The sequence below is a fragment of the Podarcis melisellensis genome (assembly GCF_964234715.1).
Source record: "Podarcis melisellensis genome assembly, chromosome: 3".
In the NCBI taxonomy this organism is placed as follows: domain Eukaryota; kingdom Metazoa; phylum Chordata; class Lepidosauria; order Squamata; family Lacertidae; genus Podarcis; species Podarcis melisellensis.
Window position 1 is genome coordinate 19,070,584 of NC_138530.1, and position 19,095 is coordinate 19,089,678.

General features: G+C 47.3%; 1 protein-coding gene and 1 long non-coding RNA gene across 3 annotated transcripts in view; one reads left to right on the forward strand and one right to left on the reverse strand.

Moving 5' to 3' along the window:
• Positions 1–10,609: 10,609 nt before the first annotated feature.
• Positions 10,610–12,212, reverse strand: LOC309366001. Its single transcript, XR_014166378.1, has 2 exons — positions 12,070–12,212; positions 10,610–11,898 (listed from the first exon to the last, which is right to left on the reverse strand). It is a non-coding gene; the product is annotated as an uncharacterized lncRNA (long non-coding RNA).
• A 444-nt stretch (positions 12,213–12,656) lies between these two features.
• The window catches only part of SRF (serum response factor), a 70,657-nt gene continuing 64,218 nt past the window's right edge, over positions 12,657–19,095 (forward strand). The window contains exon 1 of one of the 2 annotated variants that reach the window (XM_081904077.1): positions 12,657–13,357. In XM_081904077.1, coding sequence (XP_081760203.1) covers positions 12,776–13,357 — 582 coding nt within the window. In that variant the 5' untranslated portion in view covers positions 12,657–12,775. The remainder of the gene's footprint in view (positions 13,358–19,095) is intronic. The other variant, XM_081904078.1, reaches the window with a different exon arrangement.

Consider the following 19,095-nt stretch of genomic DNA (forward strand, 5'->3'; position numbering starts at 1 on the left):
GGAGTGGTCCTTCTGTTCCACCACCCTCGCAAGCGTACTTGGTAGGGATGTGGGAGAGAGCCTTCTTGGTGGTAGCTCCCAGATTGTGGAACTTCCTCCCTAGAGAAGCTAGACTGGCTGCCTCCTTGCTGTCCTACCAGCAGGTGAAGACATTCTATTAAGACTATGTTTAATGAGGGGGTTGGTGCCATGCAGTTTCTACTGTAATTGTTTGTATGGTTTTAATAGATGTTTATAATTAGATGATGATGATAGATAGATTAGATAGATAGATAGATGATAGATAGATAGATAGATAGATAGATAGATAGATAGATAGATAGATAGATGATTGATAGATAGATAGATAGATGATAGATAGATAGATAGATAGATAGATAGATAGATGATAGATAGATGATAGATAGATAGATAGATAGATTTAATTCATTCAGTGTTTAATTGCTTTTTAATTATTGTTTTTTTCTATGTTTTTAGCAGCTCTTGTTTTTATCTGTAAGCCGTCCCGAGTGCCATCAGGGAATATGAGGGTATGAATAAGTATACAATAAAACAACTATAATAAGCTTTGTATTATAAGCAAATCAGGATGACCTAAATTAACAAGTTGTGCTGAGGAGCCCCATGAGGGCAGAAGCTTTTAAAAAACAAGTAAGAAGCTGCTGAGGTTCTTACGATGCTGCGCTTAATAGTTTTAACTTCTTCCAGGTGATTTTTCTTCAGTGTTGCACTGGGAGAAGAGAAAACCCAAAAACTTTCTTTTCTTTTTTTAAAATGCTGCATTTCAGTTATTTTCTACATAGCTTTATTTGACCTCTGATTCATACTGTATAAGCTAAGCCCACTGAGAGTCTTACCTTTTGGGTGCCATTCCTCCAATCACCACTGGAGGGCACTGTGTTGTAGCAGAACACCTAGTCTAGGGAAATTCTTTAGGACAGCTTGTTATAATTGAGAATTTATCCTGATTTCTTTGCAGGCAAACTATGTGACGTTCAGACCTGTTTGAGAAGAGGCTAGGTGACACTTTATCAAAGCAAGTGTTACCTGTCACTTTCTATCTGACATCCCTTTCTGTTCCCCAAAAAGTCCAATTTTGGGGGGGTTGTTGCACAAGACCGCTCAGTCAGTTGCACAACCCGATTTTGCAGATATTCCGTTGAATCCCACCCCAAAGCTGTGATAGTCTATAGGGCCGGTTGTAGAAGTTATTACAATTTGCTTATCTTCCCATCTGTGTGATTTCTTGAGAAGGATACATGGTTTTCTTAATCTGTTCTGGCTTTACGGTGAGCTTTGGAGACTTGTTTATTTCCAATCTTCTTTTAGCCGAAATGCCTTTTAGTTGGGAAAATTTGAGCTAGTTTCAGATTATTAGTGGCTATTTTACTGCTATATAAATGACATTATTTATAGATTGGCAGGACTTTTGAGTGGTGTGTGTTTTTAAGGACTGTTTTATATTATGGCGTCATATCTGATATTATTATTATTAGTTTTATTGTTATGTAAACTGGCTTGGCAGGAATGTCTTCCTTTTGCTCTGCAAGGCATCTTAAAAGTACTTTGAGAAAACAACAACAGGAGAAAACAGCCAGCCCCACCACCACCTTTAGCCAGTATGATCAAAATATCTTAAAGGAAAAATGTGCTAAAAATGGGATCTACCAGGGATGTGATTTTTCTCATGTGCGTATGAGACCCAAGGAGCCCTATTTAAGGTATAGATCTTTTTTGGAATGGTGCAAATATACAAGAGTTGCATCATCATCATTTATTATTTATACCCTGCCCATCTGGCTGGGTTTCCCCAGCCGCTCTGGGTGGCTTCCAACAAAATATTAAAAATACAACAAAACATTAGACATTAAAAACTTCCCTAAACAGGGCTGCCTTCAGATGTCTTCTAAAAGTCAGGTAGTTGTTTATTTCCTAGACATCTGATGGGAGGGCATTCCACAGGGTGGGTGCCACTACCAAGAAGGCCCTCTGCCTGGTTCCCTGTGACCTCACTTCTTGCAGTGAGGGGAACTGCCAGAAGGCCCTCGGCGCTGGACCTCAGTGTCCGGGCTGAACGATGGGGGTGGAGATGCTCCTTCAGGTCTACTGGGCCGAGGCCGTTTAGGGCTTTAAATGTCAGCCCCAACACTTTGAATTGTGCTCGGAAACGTACTGAGAGCCAATGTAGGTATTTCAAGACCTGTGGTCTTATGTGGTCTCTGCGGCCGCTTTGTTTTGGTGCCAACTCTTGGGGAGGGGAGTGCAATGGCTGTTCCTAGTGTTGTCAGTTACTCTCCAGCATGGAGGGGTGTAAGAAGAGAGGGGGTCTCCCCTGAAGGATTGGCAAGGTTTGTGGATGACACCAAATTAAATACTTGTACTATATGTAGGCTGTAATATATTGCTGAGGGCGCCAGGAGAAGAGAAGAGGGAAGCAAGTCTATTGCCACCAGTTACGTCTATGCAGAAAGTATAGCCAGAGACCTTTTGGCAAATTAAAAAAAATCAACCCGGACAGAAGTTGTACCCCTTAAAAAGAGGACGTGTCCTGGAAAAAGAGGACACATGGCAAGCCTTGTGAGGAGTTCCAAAGAAGTATGTCCAAATTAAATGAACGGGCATTAAAACTTCACATGGAGTTCAATGTGTGCAAGTGTGATGTGGAGCATACATCCAGTTTCTCACTTACGCTTCTGGAATCTGGACTTGCAGAGGCTGACCAAGAGTGAGACCTTGGGGTTGTCCATGGATATAGCTTGATGAAGAAGTCGACTTAAGTGTGCAGCAGCTGTGCAAAAGGCAAATTCAATGTTAGGAATCCTTAGAAAAGGAATGAAAAACTGCAAACGACGTAGTGCAGTTTTGCAGATCTATGGTGCGACCACACTTGGAATCTTGCGTGTACAGTTCTGATTGCCACACCTCAAAAAAGGGACTCTAGAGCTGAGGAAGTTGCAGAAAAGGGCAACTAAGTTGGGGTTGGAGCAGTTCCCCCATGAGGTGTCAATATCGGGGGCTTTTAGCTTTACAGACTGTGAGCAAGAGAGACAAAATAAAGGTCTATAACATGGTGCATGGTTGGGATAACTAAAGGGAAGATGTATTACTGTGGTACCTTGGTTCTCAAACGCTGAAAACCAGGAAGTGTTCTGGGTTTCAAAAGTTTTTTGGAAGCCAAATGTCTGATGCGGCTGTCAGCTATTTTCGGGGTGCCTGCACCAATCAGAAGCTGCGCCTTGGTTTTCAAACATTTCGGAAGTCAAATGGACTTCCAGAACGGATTAAGTTTGCCACTTTTGTTTTTGCTAATTATTTTGCGTTTTTGTTTTGAGGCTTCTTCAGTTAATTTGTTTTTGTGACTGTGTGGAACCCAGTTCAGCTACTGATTGATTGATTGTGTGACTATGGAAATGGATAAAAGCCCACCCCCCCTCCAAACAATGACTATCATTGGTGCACGTAAGAAAAAATTTTTATTTTATTTTTTATCATCTACAGTACTGTCTTATTTATTTTATAGTATGGTACATTGATTATTATTGGAACGCTGGTGGCGCTGTGGTCTAAACCACAGAGCCTAGGGCTTGCCGATCAGAAGGTCGGCGGTTCGAATCCCTGCGACGGGGTGAGCTCCCGTTGCTTGGTCCCTGCTCCTGCCAACCTAGCAGTTCGAAAGCACGTCAAAGTGCAAGTAGATAAATAGGTACCGCTCTGGCGGGAAGGTAAACGGCATTTCCGTGCGCTGCTCTGGTTCGCCAGAAGCGGCTTAGTCATGCTGGCCACATGACCTGGAAGCTGAACGCCGATTCCCTCGGCCAATAAAGCAAGATGAGCGCCGCAACCCCAGAGTCGTCCGCAACTGAATCTAACAGTCAGACGTCCCTTTACCTTTACATTGATTATTGCTTTCATTTTTTGGATCAATGGTCTCGTCAGATAGTAAAATCCATGCCAAATTGCTGTTTTAGGGGTTGTTTTTAAAAGTCTGGAACGGATTAATTTGTTTTGCGTTACTTTCTATGGGAAAGTGTGCCTTGGTTTTGGAACGCTTTGGTTTTGGAACGGACTTCTGGAACGGATTGAGTTTGAGAACCAAGGTACGACTGTAACACCCTTTAAGCAAATCAAGAGTGAATGCTCTTTATTGTACAACTGCCCTGCGAACAGATCAGATGCTCAATAAAAACCAGATATGATCTAACCTGGCGTAAATGTTGTGCAAGCAAGCAAATCAGGGTAAATACTCAAGAAACAGAGTTGCCTGGAGGGCCCCAAGTGGCTTTTCCAAAGATGCAGGTAAGTTCTAAATTGGTCCAGGGAGGAGACTCTAGAACTTCGGAGACTGCTTTTAAGTCACCCGGTTGAAAGGTGCCACCCATTCTGATTCTGTGGAAAACCAAAAACAGATCCATTGTGCTTGAATGCCCAGCCGTTGAGTTTGCAGGTTAGCCTTCTGGAGAAGAGCAGCGAGATCCACACTTTCATTGTTCCTTGCCAAGGACATTTCTTCCGGCAGAGGCCTGTCCTGCCCGCATTTCCATGGCAGCAAAGCCACAGAAGGCAGCAGGAAACAATATTGCGAAATAAATTTAGTATCCTGCATAGTGACAGATTCTGTGGCGCTCTTGACAGTTGCTGTGGGAACCAGATCTTGAAAACTCATGAGATTCATGCACAAAATTCAAGTGGGAACTGGAAAAGGCTGAGATTCCAGGCTAGGGGGCCAGTTCAAGACCAGGCAAACTTTGTGATAAATTTTATTGGCTCTGGTTGGCCGTAGAACTGAACCTCTCCTGTGAGGCTGTGTTACCTTTACACAGGGGCGGAGCAAGGTGGGTGCGGCCTGCCCCTGGTGTCACCTCTGAGGAAGGGGTGACAAAATGCTGTGCGGCCTGTGAGAGATGCTGTTGGTTAGGCCCTCAGCTGTAGGGCAGCAGTCAGAATCCTCGCCGCAAGGCATGTGATCTCCCCAAAAATTGCTCAACAACTCTGGCTCCCCCCCCCCCCAAAAGATGAAATAAAGTCAAACCACTTTTTGCAGACAATGTTTTTTTTTAAATGGGAGGGTGACAAGAAATTTTCCGCACCAGGTACCTTGCTTTGCCACTGCCTTTAGATGGTTCAATATATGGCTTAAAGTGCCAACAGCCAGTTTTTTCTGATAACATTATATGTAATTTACTTACATAAATATTTCTATGCTGACATATCATAAAACATCAGGGTATCTTATGGGAAACCAGGGCAAGTGTTTTAGCTGAGGTGTTGCGTGTGTGTGTGTGTGTGTCACAGCTGTCAACTTTCCCCTTTACTTACGAGGAATCCTATTCAGAGTAAGGGAATTTCCCTTAAATAAAGGGAAACGTTGACAGCTATGGTGTGTGTGCGTATTTTTATTGAAGGTTTTTAACATATTAAGCAGTAAAATCCAAACACGTTTATAAAAAGCTCATTAAAAAAGCTCATAAAAAGCAATATATCCAAAAAGAAAAGCAATAAAGAAAAAGGAAATATAAAATAGAATACTCTTATACACAATTGTATTAAAAAGATAAAGAAAAAACAGGGAAGAAAAAACTGAACAAAAACCTTTATCACATTTATAGCATATAATCTAAAAGAACAGGAAAAAAAGGAAGAGAAACTCTCGCTTCCCAATCTGACAATTATCTACAACCACAATTATTCAGAATAAACCGGCGCGGCGTGAAGCGGCCCCTGACTTTTACGCCCCACTAACGAACTCTCAGAAAAGCCCCAAGGCAAGTGCAGAACCAATCCTATGAAAAAACCCACCTGGTTTTCAGGGGAAGCATCATTAAAACTTTGCAGTGTTAAAAGCTGATGTCACTACTTCCTTCCACACACACCCCTGTACATTTGATAATTCTGTTAATTACCTTTTCCGCGGTCCCGCCCTGTAGAAAGTGTGTGCAGAATCTCATGTCTACAACCCAACCCCAAATAGCTGCAAGTGTTGTAAAACTCAGGCTTGCAAGCATAGATTGGGTCGTAGGCCAGATAACCCAGTAAATCAAAGTCTGAGCTTGCTGCTTCCAGAGCCAAGGGAAGGAGGCTCCTTTTTCCAGAGCAAGATAAATAACGCCACGGTTGTCATTTACTGCTGTACTTGCTGGTTCCTTCCCCAAAGGCTTAATAGACTGGAACTTTAAAAATTTTTAAACAGATCTTCAAATTAGAACGGCATTTCCCATAGGTATGCTCAATTTTATTTTATTTTTGCACCTGCCAACCAGCTACTCATATTCTGTGCTCTGACCAGAAACATGATATTGTCTGTTCAACTTTGATGACTATAATTCTATAAATTCTGCCTTTTCCAGAAGCCTATTCATTTGTTCACTCTGCCTCCCACACATGCCATTGGCAGTTGTGTGGTGAGGATGGAGACCAGCTTGTTTCAACAATTTTTTCCAGCTGGATGTGTTTGTGTGTGGGGATATTTTAGATTTGTGCCTTAGGTTTTTATTTCCATTTTTTAAAGTCTACCCTTATTATTATTTTAATTGTTTTGTAAATTGCTTTGAGACACATGAGAGGATTAAAAAAAAATCAAAATCAAAATAAGATGAAACATATAAGCAGGGATGTCCTTGGCAGAACCCCCCTTGGTGGTGATGATGATGATGATGACGACAACAACAACTTTATTTATACCCTGCCTATCTGGCTGGGTTTCCCCTGCCACTCTGGGTGGCTTACAACATAACTAAAACCATAATAAAAACATCAATCCTTAAAACCTTTTCTAAACAGGGCTGCCTTCAGATGTCTTCTAAAAGTCAGATATTTGTTTATTTCCTTGACATCTGGTGGGAGGGCGTTCCACAGGGAGGGCGCCACTACTGAGAAGGCCCTCTGCCTGGTTCCTTCCTTGGAGGAGGTAAAGCCTTGGAGGTAAACCTCAGCGTCCAGGCTGAGTGACGGGGGTGGAGACGCTCCTTCAGGTATACTAAGCTGAGGCCATTTGGGGTTTTAAAGGTCAGCACCGTGCTCATAGATGTACTGGATGCCAGTGAAGATCCTTTAGGACCATTGTTACGAATATTGTCCATTCAGCCACTCCTATTCACCAGTCTAGCTGCCACATTCTGGATTAGTTGTAGTTTCCGGGTCACCTTCAAAGGTAGCCCCACGTAGAGGGCATTGCAGTAGTCCAAGCGGGAGATAACTAGAGCATGCACCACTCTGGCGAGGCAGTCTGTGGGCAGGTAGGGTCTCAGCTGCGTACCAGATGGAGCTGGTAGACAGCCGCCCTGGACACAGAATTGACCTGCACCTCCATGGATAGCTGTGAGTCCAAAATGACTCCCAAGCTGAGCATCTGGTCCTTCAGGGGCACAGTTACCCTGTGCTGGTAAGCTGTTAAGTGGAAAAAAACAGGAGAGGTGGAAATGGAAGAACACCAGATATGCCTGAAGGCAAGGAGTAAGTTTTGTGTGCATCTGTGTATATGTGAACATGCACACGCACACACGTGCAGGAGCATGAGTTTAAAACTGTCTGCAAATTAATTGAGCAGCAAGACTTATAAACTGCAATTCTCTCTCTCTCTTCTTTCCTGGCGTAGAATTGCCAGCCAATTTGACCCGGGGGCAAAATTCTTTTCCAATCTGAACTGCAGTGATTAGATTCTGGCTGTAGAAGCAGAAGCACTACGGCTGGCTGCAGATGAACGATGGAAGTATTTCACTGTGCACGTCTGTGGCTAGCAGGCGGCGGCAAGGGCCTCTGCGCGTAACCAAAGTGTACTTTGACTGCATTTCAGTTTCTGCGACGCTCCCAAACACCTTTTTACACAATCTTCCTTCTATTAAATACTTCTGATCCCAAATATTTTTGAGATCCAGTTCAGACTCATAACCTGCATGCAGTAATGCGTGAGCATCAATGCGTGAGCTCTCTGTATGCAGGAGGAGGCCTGGTAGGGGTTGTTAGTAGGGGAGCGCCTTTGCTGCACAATGCACATGAAAGAGGGGATGAAGGAAGCATTGTGAGGAGACATCATCTCCTTCGTGTTTACAGTGTTTTGCTCAAACACTCAAAAATACTTAATCACCCATAGAACTGGTCTGCAACCTGCTGCTTGGTTAATGCCAACCTGGGTGCAGTGTTCTTCACCTGGTGCCCATCACTCAATGCCCTTTTGGTTCTGAGATGCTGAAGATGCGGTACCCTTTTATTCATTGAGAAGTACATAAACGCTAAAGGAGGAACTTGGAAGAGTGCCATTATTTCTCTCTTTTCAATGCTCAGATCAACTCTACTGGATCTTGACTTTTACCCAGAGCACTTGAAAAAAATGAATTCTGTCTGTGCGCATGCGCAAGCACACACTCTCATTCTGTGCCTGGGTGGGGGGCTCATGTGGTGGAGAGGAGAGGGGGCTCATGGCTACAGCTCAAGAACCCAAATGTGCCTATTTGCTTAAAATAAGGTTACCAGATTTTTTTAAAGAGCCCGGGGACACTTAAAAAAAAAGAAAAGAAAAAAGTTATTAAAATGGTTTTATTTTATTTTTAAATTAAGAAGTAATAACTTCCTTTTCTGTGGTCTCCTCCGCCGCACGGCCTTCCTCTGGGTCCCGGCCTGCTCTCTTGGGAGTGCTAGCCGCTGTGGAGTAGGCCTGGGTTGGGCCTGGGCTCGGCCATGTGTCCTTGCCCTCCCGGTGCTCCCCTACCTCTCCTTCTCAGCGGCGGCAGCTGCTCTCCTCCTTCTCCCTGCATCGGCTCTGGGGTTTTCCTGGCCCCGGAGCACCGCTGGGCAGTCAGCCGGGTTCTCTCGCTTCCGTCTCGATTTGGGTCACGGGGGGGTGGGTTCAGCGATTCCCCCAGTTGACGCGCCAGGCGTCCCCGGTTCCCCCTCGTCAGTGGCAGCGGCAGTCTCAACAACCCGGAGCCAGCCTGGTAGCGTAGTTGGCTCTCGCTGGCTTCATGAGCTCCTCGCTGCTGTGGTGGCCGCCATTTTTTCCTACCATCTGTGACTGGGTTAAAGACTTTCTGATAGATCGGACACAAACAGTGAGGATTGGACGTGTAACATCCAATTCCTTAGAAATCAGCACTGGCACACCACAGGGATGTGTGCTAAGTCCCTACCTGTATTCATTGTATACATACGATTGTGTATCATCTGACCAGTCTATTGCAATTATTAAGTCTGCAGATGACACCACCATAATGGGTTTAATAACAGGTGGAGACGAATCAGCGTACAGAGGGGAGGTCCAAAAAATATCTACATGGTGCCTATGGAACACCTTGCACCTTAATATCAGCAAGACAAAGGAGATGGTGTTGGACTTTCGGAGGAAGAGAGGAGAACTAGCCCCGCTGTACATCGGGGAAGGCTGTGTGGAGAGAGTCTCTTCCTTTAAATTCCTAGGAGTTTATCTCAGTGAAGACCTTCTTGGAAAATAAATACAACCCAGGTGGTTAAGAAAGCCCAACAGAGACTCCATCTCCTCAGAGTCTTGCGGAAGAACAATGTCAATCAACATCTGATGATCTCCTTCTACCGGTCAACAATAGAAAGTGTCCTTTCATACTGCATCACTGTGTGGTACGCTGGTTTGACATCATCTGATAGGAAGTGCCTACAGAGGGTGGTGAATACAGCACAAGATATTATGGGCTGTCCCGTGAATCCACTGGATGAAATAGCGGAAGAACGTTGCCTCAGGAGAGTGAGGAAAATTCTCAGGGATGATTCACACCCTGGCCGGCACTTTCTTGATCTCCTGCCCTCAGGCAGAAGATATAGAAGCATGATTAGTCGCACCAACAGGGTAAAGAACAGCTTCTATTTGTGGGCTGTTAGGCTGCTGAATGAAAAGATAACAACAGGGCAACTGACTTTCGGGTTTGGTGGGTGTGCGTCAGTAAACGAGGGGAATTAAGACTAAGAGAGCTGAGTGGGGGGTGCACGTGTAATCTCACTGTATACAAGTGACAATAAAGTATTTCAATTTCAATTTTGCCTCGCCGGGAGTCTCCATATGATGTGTCTTGTGCCGTTAAAGCAATCACTCAACATTTATTCCCTACTAATAAATCTACAACACTTAAAATATAAATCCGGGGACATTAAATGAAATCCGGGGACATTCCGTTGATGGATTTTGTCCGGGGACAGATTTGTAAATCCGGGGACTGTCCCCGGGAAACAGGGATGTCTGATAACCATAGCCTTAAAAGGTTAGTGCCCCCAGAGTTAGTGGAAGTGATGATAAGTTGCAGTGGCAGAGGCAAGAGTAGGTGAAAAACAAACCAAGCTTTGGAGTAATGAGCCATGATTTGTATGCCCTTTTGCAAGATGACTTGTGATTTGTGGAACAAACAGTGGTTAAAACAAACCATGGCTTAGTGTTATAAGCCATTTAAATACCAGCCAACAACTAGGCCACATAATCTCCTAAAATTTTCCCAAAAAGAAGCTGATAGTGATTTATATTCTTAAATAAAAGACACATCATAGACAAGTTATATCGATGACTGGTGTATTATCTATATATAGATCTATGTATTCATTCTCAGTTATTTCTAAGAAATGAAATCCCAAAAAATTAGTATGAACGATGCATCGTAGATAATGTGAATTGATACGTCTTTTATTTATATGATTTATTATTCGTCATTTCTCCCTAAGGTTCCAGGGTGAGTTACAGCAATTTAATCATACAATTGAAAAAGTAAAACGGTTTGTATGCAATTATAAAAGCAGATAAAGCAATTCAAAGCAAAAGCACCAGGGTATAAATCAAATATTTCTGAGCATTATCTATTTAGATAATACAGTGGGTTGAACAGACTATCTTTGCTGAGATTATAGATAATGCTGCATTTGTGAGTACGCTTCCTACCCTGTGATTAATATTGTAAGAGTAGCTATTAAGTAGCCTTATCATCAGAATAAGCCTCTTTAAGTCCTCCACATTTTTTTCTGTGGTGAATGGCTAGACTGCCCAAAGTTGCAAGGTGTCAACTCTAAAAAGACTCTAAGTTTGATGGAGAGTAAAGAGGGGGCACAACACCTATATTGCAAAGTTAGGAAGCTTAACCGTTCTTCTTTACCTAAGAACACTGGGATGATTAACATCCTTGCACAACTAATCCCCAGGAACAGAACTCACTTGAACAGTGATTCCTTAAGTACGGTATGTAGGACTGATAGGCCTCCAGTCACTAATTATCTCCATTTTTAGCTGCAGCCAGGAAGCAAACTCAGCTTTGCATCTATATGGGATCCACTCCTGTGCCTATTCTTTAAAGCTTGCTTTCTCTTGCTGATATTATATCATAAGCCACTGAATGATACTCTTGTTTTGTTTGCAATAAGGCCAAGATGCTGTTGTTGGCCACTGCTTCTTGCTTTCGCTGTTCCATACTTTTCTCTCGTCTTCTGCCGCTCGGCAGTGCAGAGATTCTCAACTTTGAATACTTCTCATTTGGAGAGAAACTTCGGAAGCTGGTGTGAAGAGTAGCTTGGACATAAATGATCCGATGCACCAATCCCACTCTTCCCAGGGAATTTTTTGTGTGGTGAGCAGCAGGCCTGGTAGGGAAAGGCCAATCGTTCAACTTCCCTGCTAACCCACCCCACCCCCGTCTGGAGTTTCTCCAGGCCAACCCCATATATTGGGAGTGTGAACAAGAGGGCTACCCTCAAACCATGTGATGAGCCTCCAGCGGCAGGCACGTTCTACCTCAAATCCAGGAGGAGCGACAAATACACCTGGGAGGGAAGGTGTATCTGGACAAATTTGACAGCCGAAAGCGGGTGACTCCGACTGAGCCCATGGCGAGGAGCTGCTTCCCAGTCCCATGCGCCCCCTCACTTAGCTGGACCCCGATGCCTCTTTACCTCACTTCTTAGCTCCTTAGGTAGAGGGGGAAGGAAGGAAGGAAGAGATTTACGATCAGTTCATTTCATATAAATACTATATGTCATGGCACATCCCCGCCCGTTGGTGCACGTGCAGATCCTGCCTCCAAGACCGACGTACGTCTACTTGTGAGTAAAAAAACGCATGAAACTCGGTGGGCTTACTCGCGAGTAAACATGCAGGGCTTCTCCACCCCCCCCCCTGGATCCAGCAGTCTCTCAGCTGCTGAGCCCCCGGGAATATTTCCTCCCGTCCGCCCCCGGCTCCTTGTCTCTCTTGCTCAATCCACGCTCTCCTTCCTTGCCTCCCTCCCAGGCGGCGGCTGCTGCCGCTGCCCCGCCTCCTCATTGCTCGGGAGAAGCGCCGCCCCGCTTTCCCTTTAAGAGCTGCGCCTCCGAGTGACGTCTCGGCGAACGCAGCTCTTTTGGAATGTATGCAAACGAGCCCTCTCCCGCCCCGTCCAACGGCGAGGCGAGCCCGGCCCCCGCCAGCCAACGGCGCGCGGGCGCCGCGGAGGGGTCGGCCAATAGATGCAAAGCGCCGGCTCGCACCATATAAGGAGCGCCCTCGCCATAAAAGGCAACATTGTATCGCTTTATATGGGGGGAAAGGCAGCGCGGCAGGAGGAGGAGGCGGCGGCGAGGAAGGAGGAGGAGGAGGCGGAGGGAGCGAGGGGGCTCCCCGGGCCGGCGCGGGTCCTGCGTGGAGCGTGAGCGAGAGGCGGGCGAAGGCGGCGGCGGCGGCAGCAGGGCAGAGCGAGAGCGCGGAGGGGGCCGGGCCCAGCTTGCCGGCTCCGGGGCCCATGGCAGCGCCGGCCTGACCCGACCCCTCCGTCCCACACTGGCGCTGAGAGGAGGCGGCGGCGGCACCATGTTACCCAGCGGGGCCGGGAACGGCGCTGCCGCCCTGCCCCGGAGCTCGGTCATGGGCATGGCCAGGACGTCCTCGGGCCGGCCGGGCGCGGGGCTCCCCCGCGGGGCGAACGGCGGCGGCGCTGCTTCTTCTGCTTCAGCGGCGGCGGCTTCTGCGGGAGTGCGCGGCGGCCCGGGCAACGGGACGGGCCCTCCGAGCGGCCCTGGGGCGGCCGCGGGTCGCTTCGAGCGCGACCGGGACTTGGGGGCGGCCGTGGCGGCGGCGGCGGCTGCGAGCGACAGCGAAGGCAACTCGGAGTCTGGCGAGGAGGAGGAGCTGGTGGGCGACCGGCGCGGCGTGAAGCGGACTTTGGGCGACATGGAGCTCGGGGTGGTGGTGGGGGGGCCCGAGGCGGCGGCCATGGCGGCGGCTGCAGCGGCTGCGGCGGCGGGGGGCTACGGCGGGGCGAGCGGCGCCGTCAGCGGCGCCAAGCCGGGCAAGAAGACCCGCGGCCGCGTCAAGATCAAGATGGAATTCATCGACAACAAGCTGCGGAGATACACCACGTTCAGCAAGAGGAAGACGGGCATCATGAAGAAGGTAACCTGGGGGGGGGGAGAGGTCAGATCGCGTGCAAGGGGGGCTATTTCTGGATAATAGGAGTCCTGGGCTGCCCCACTGTCTGTAGAAATGGGATGGAGCTCTTGACATGCTCGGAAGCACCGTTGTCTCAGCTGCACGTGCTCCGTCGGAGCGCCCCGAGTCAATGCACCCGTCGGCTTTGGAGAGAGCAGCTCCGGGCTGGCTGGGTCTTGGGCAATTGACACCGGAAGGGGAGCCAGCCATGGGCCTAGCCAGCCAGCCCCGGCACCGGAAAGGCACGCCCCGCTCTGGCCCGGATTCAGCTCCAGGAAGGCCTCCCGCCGCCCCCCCGGGAAGGGGGAAATGCAGCGGAGGGGTCACCTCGGATGTTTTCCCAGCCCGGGTTGCGATCGGGTGGGTGAAAGGTCGGGGCAAATCCGTTGCAGCATCATCGGGGGAGAAAGGTGCGCCTGTGTTTTGCAACAGGGGATTCCCCACTCCCCTCACGAGCCTGCAAATCAGTAGGCAAACTTGGACACCTCTGTCCCTTACTTACCTCGTGCAGAAGAAGCCCCATTGAGTTCAGTGGGGCTGGGCTTGCAAAATGCACGTGTTATTTTGGGTGTGCTGGGTGTTTGCTTCCCTGTAAAGTGGCAGGGGGTGGAACTGACAGGCCGACCGAGAGCCTTGAACTAAACAAAACTCCAGCCAGTCCGCTGGTGGGTTTCCTCTTATGATCCCTGTGCTTGTCTACTCGGAAGCAAGTCCTATAGAATTAAATAGGGATCACTCCCCACTGTACAGAGTTGAGCCTCTGTTGGGAACTGAGTCTGCAATCCTAAACATGGTTACTCGGGAGTAAGCCCCCATTAACCACAGTGAGACATACAGCCAAGTAGACCCACATAGGTTTGTGCTGTGGGTGAATCAGGCTTGACTCAGGGATAAGGAACTTGTGGTCTTCCAGATGAGGATGGACTTTGATTTTCCTCGATCCCAGCCCATTGCCAGGGTTCAGAGACTATGGGTTCCCAATCCCTGATTTAAAGCTTGATTAAAGGTTAGGGCTCCTTCTTGAGACAGGCTTGCCCCTTAATCTGTGTTTTTTAAAAAACTTTCTTCCTGTTTAGGAACAGCATTAAATGTTATTAGAATCATAGAGTTGGAGGGGACCTTGAGGGTCATGTAGACCCTAAAATTGAGTCTCCTACTCTACCTACTGAGCTACATCTCAAGCTTAAAAAATGATTTGTTAGCTACTATGGTTAAGATTCACCTAACAAACCCTGTCAACAGAAGCCCTACACAGGGACTCCCGTTTGTGCAGTGGGGCTATCTCTGCCCCCATGTGTCCCTGAAATTGGCTGGGTTTGGGGTCGGAATAACCTCCAGGACAATGTGTGGGGTAGCAGAGAGGGATCGTGCCATCTGGTAAGCTGAAATGGTTGTGCAGATGGGACTGGAACAGCCTGATGTTGAATGATTCCCTTTGCTTTTAAATCTGGGTTTTAGGTTAGCAGAATCATTTTCTTCTCCCCGTTCACTGCAGTGTTTTATCTGAATTTGTATAAGATGCTGCAAGAGTGACTGCAAACAACTTTGGCTTAGGAAAAGGCAGATAAGGATAGGGCCGTAGAGGTATAAAATCATGCATGCATCTTGCAATACTAGATCCTGGGGCCACTCAGTTAAAACTGAATGTTGGAAGAGTCGGGGTGAGCAAAAGAAAGTTGAACTACGAAATTGCTCCTACAAGGGTGATGGACACCAACTTGGATGGCTTTAAAAGAGAGTTAGACAAACTGATGGAAGTTAATGCAACTAGCCACAATGCCTTATGTTTTGCCTCCATTGCCAGAAACAACATGCCTTTGAATAACATTTGCTGCGAATCACAGGTGGGGAGAGTGCTGTTGCACCAATGTCTTGCTTGCAGGCTTCCCCACAGGCGTCTGGCCGGCTGCTGTGAGAAACAGGATGCTGGACTAGCGATGGGCCTTTGGACAGATCTAGCTGAGCTCTTCAAATCTTGGTTGCTGGACTAGGCTTTAAGCAGTCCAAACAACCTGTAGCACAGTGGCGTAGCATGGGGGGTGCAGGGGGGCCGGCCGCACCGGGCGCAACATCTGGGGGTTAGGGTTAGGGGGCGCAAATTTGTGGGTTAGGGGGCGCAAATTACTTGCCTTGCCCCGGGTGCTGACAACCCACGCTACGCCACTGCTGTAGCAGTCCAAATTGTGGCCTGTATGAAGATTTGGCAGCTGTATTGTGCCATAAGCTTATGTCACAATTCAGTTACTAGTCTTTAAGGTAACCCTGAGACTCTTGGTTGTATTAAAACCATCAAGATCGCCCGCTCTTTTTCAGGGAGGTATTACGATGTTTGAGGTGTCAATACCAGACTTTTAAAAACACGGTGGTGCAGAACTTTCCACATCAGTTAATATTCTCTCACTCCTTCTGTTCCTCCATCTTTGTCAACACATAGAAATCAGTAATAGTGATACAGTATACAGTAATAGTGATTTATCCCATTATAGCTATGTCCTTACGTATACAGTGGACGCTTGGGTTGCGAACGTGATCCGTGCGGGATACACGTTCACAACCCACAGTGTTTGCAACCCGCGTCTGTGCACGCATGGGTTGCAATTAGGCGCTTCTGCACATCCACAAAGCACGATTTAGCGCTTCTGCGCATGCGCGACCGCTGACACCCAGAAGTAACCCGTTCCGGTATTTCTGGGTTTCGGCAGTCCGTAACCTGAAAAAACACAACCTGAAGTGTCTGTAACCCAAGGTATGACTGTATGGTGCTATAACCTTTTTTGCCTGGGGAGATGATTATTTTCCTCAGGTGAGTCATAGGCTTGTTTGCTACAAAGTTGCTGGGCAGGCCGAAGAAAAGGATGTAGCGTGCACCAAAGGCTCATGTATGCACTGTTCACAGTGGTTGCTGTGCCATTTGGGCCTCGTAGGGTGTAAGACAAGGAGGCCAGCAGTAGGAGGAGCTAGAGTCAGGGATGCAGCCAAGTCATTCTACATTTGCCCATGTACTTCTCCCCTGTGGCTGCCAGACTGGTGACTGGGAGTGGCCGCTGGGACCATATAACACCAGAGCTACATTGGCTCCCAGCACAATCCAAAGTGTTGGTGCTGACCTTTAAAGTCCTAAACAGCCTCGGCCCTGTATACCTGAATGAGCGTCCCCACCTGCATTGTTCAGCCTGGACACTGAGGTCCACCTCTGAGGGCCTTCTGGTGGTTCATTCACTGCAAGAAGTGAAGTTACAGGGAACCAGGCAGAGGGCCTTTTCGGTAGTGGCACCCTTCCATCAGATGTCAAGGGGGAAAGGGGGTTGCTGAGGCTAAGGTGGGGGTTGGCTGAGGGTAGACTTGTGGGCTAGCTCACATGCAGCAGCGTCCGCTGGACTGGTTGTAAAAAGGCAGGCAGGTAGAGGGGTAGTGCGGCAGTGTGCCATTTGCTCTCTACTGAGAGTTTCTAGAATCCACTAATTTATTTAGGATTACAGATGAAGGCGTGGTTTAAGAACGCATCATTCAGCCCCCTTCCGGAAGCTATGCAGGTCTGGATGAGAGCTCCGTGGTGACCACCTCAGGTTTCATTGTGGAAGAAAAGCCCAGATATAACTGCATAAAATAAAATCGCAGCTTGCTTTATTTTTGATCAACAACTCCACAGTATATATAGGAAAGTCCCAACATTCTGCATGTGTTTTAAGTGTTTTGAACGTGTTCCCACTCCTAGAGCCCCCCGTCCCAATATTAGACATCTTTACCTGAGTTGCAAAATATATTTTTTTAAAAAGGCAAATGGTACACACCCATAAAAACATCATGTGCAAGTGCAACTATTCCTAAACCACTCAAGCAGTTGCCCAAAGATAATGACAATTGTTCCCTTCCCTGCGTTTTAAGGGGGGGGGTGGAACAATGCTATTTGGCTAAAACTCCCATAAACCCTGACCGTTGGGCTTGGTAGAGGAGTTCGTTCAGTAGAAACAGTGAAAAGTAAACTCCACTTTATTTTAAAGCATGGATGTGGAACTTGTGGCTTTCCAGATGTTCACCTCCAGCTCCTACCAGCTCCAGTCAGCATGGCTATTGGAAGTTATGCTCCAGCAATAACTTTACCTTAGCAAACTGTAGCCCAGGAAGGTGGCTCACAGATTTTCGGAGGCATCCTGAAGCCATCATCCCTAAAGTTGTTTGGAAACTGATAAGTTTGGAAACTGGTGTGTTTTGCAGCTTGGGGTCCATGCCCTACCCTAACTTAATGGTGAATGTCTCCTGATGAGCAATGATTAGGAAACAGTGACAAATCCCCCAAAGGGAGTGGTATCTTTTTGCCTGAAATCTGTAAGCGATTGCTGCAGCTCCTTTCTCTCTCTCTCTCTCTCTCTCTCTCTCTCTCTCTCTCTCTCTCTGTGTGTGTGTCTCTCACTCTCTCTCTCCCTCTCGCATATAATTGTAGTTTCTGAGCATAAGACTCATTCTGCATCAGATCAAGACTTAATCTCATCCAGCAACCAACTTTTGCACCTCCTCCACCAGTGGTCATCCAGGCACATCCTAGCAGCAGCCTCCCCTTTCCCCCCCTCCCCCCATTGATAATCTGAACCCAGAGGGCTCCATTCAGCTACTATGATTGACATAATGTCTAAAGCTTCTGCCCCCACTTTCCCACCGCATGGGTGGTATTCAGCTGTTTTACTCAGAGTAGACCCGTTGAAATTAATGGCCCTAGCTTAGCCATGCCCATGAATTTTCAGTGAGTGTACTTGGAGTAAAACGTAGTTGAATACCGCTTTGTGTTTTCCAAGGCAACTTGCAACTCGAAACTTGCAACTTTCTGGGTTCCTAAAGCTAACAGCGGAGATGCTGCGTAAACATGTCTGGGGAGGGTGTTCAAGAAATGGGGCAACGTCACAGGCAAGGTTTAATCCCAGGAGTGTCTTGTGTGAAGACCTAAGTCGCCAGGAACAGTAGGTCATTCAGATACTCTGACCCCAAGTTGTTACAGGCCAAAGCCAGTACGTAGATCTTTTAATGTGGGTTCATTACCATGATTCAGTTCAGGCATACCTTGACTTGAGTTACGCTTGAGCTTTCTGTCAGCATCTGCCGCCCCCTTTCCTTCTCCACTTGCCGTGACTGAAGGCTTGCCAGGTGAATTAATTATACCTGAGCTGGGAAACTACAGTTACAGGAACAGAGGAAGCGACCTTATACATGGAGTCACACCAATGGTCCGTCTAGCTTGATATTGTCTATGCACTGACTCTCCAGGCTTTCAGGCAGGTAACATCCTCGGCTCTACCTGGAGATGCTGGTGGTTAAAGCTGTGACCTTCTGCATGCAAGGCAGGTACTCTGCAGCTCGACTCCAGAGCTTCCTCGATTGGAACAAACCAGAATCCTGACCCATGGTTTGTAGTTGGTTTAGGGTCTTGGTTTGTTCTGAACCTGGTAATTGTAGTTTCCCAATATGATTGACTAACTTGGAAAATCTGAGTCACGTACGGTGGAAGGGGTCACTGGCTTCAGGCACATGAACACCTCGACTTATTAAGTTGAAATATGTCTGAACCAGACTGGTGAACCCCTGTTTATAATCCAACCACTGTGTTCAGCTCCTCTGAAAGTTTTGGAACAATTGTCGGAGGCAGCTTCATTGTAGCACATGAAAGTAGTCCAGAGGTGGACTCCCAGTTTTATCCCTGGTTTCTGACCAGG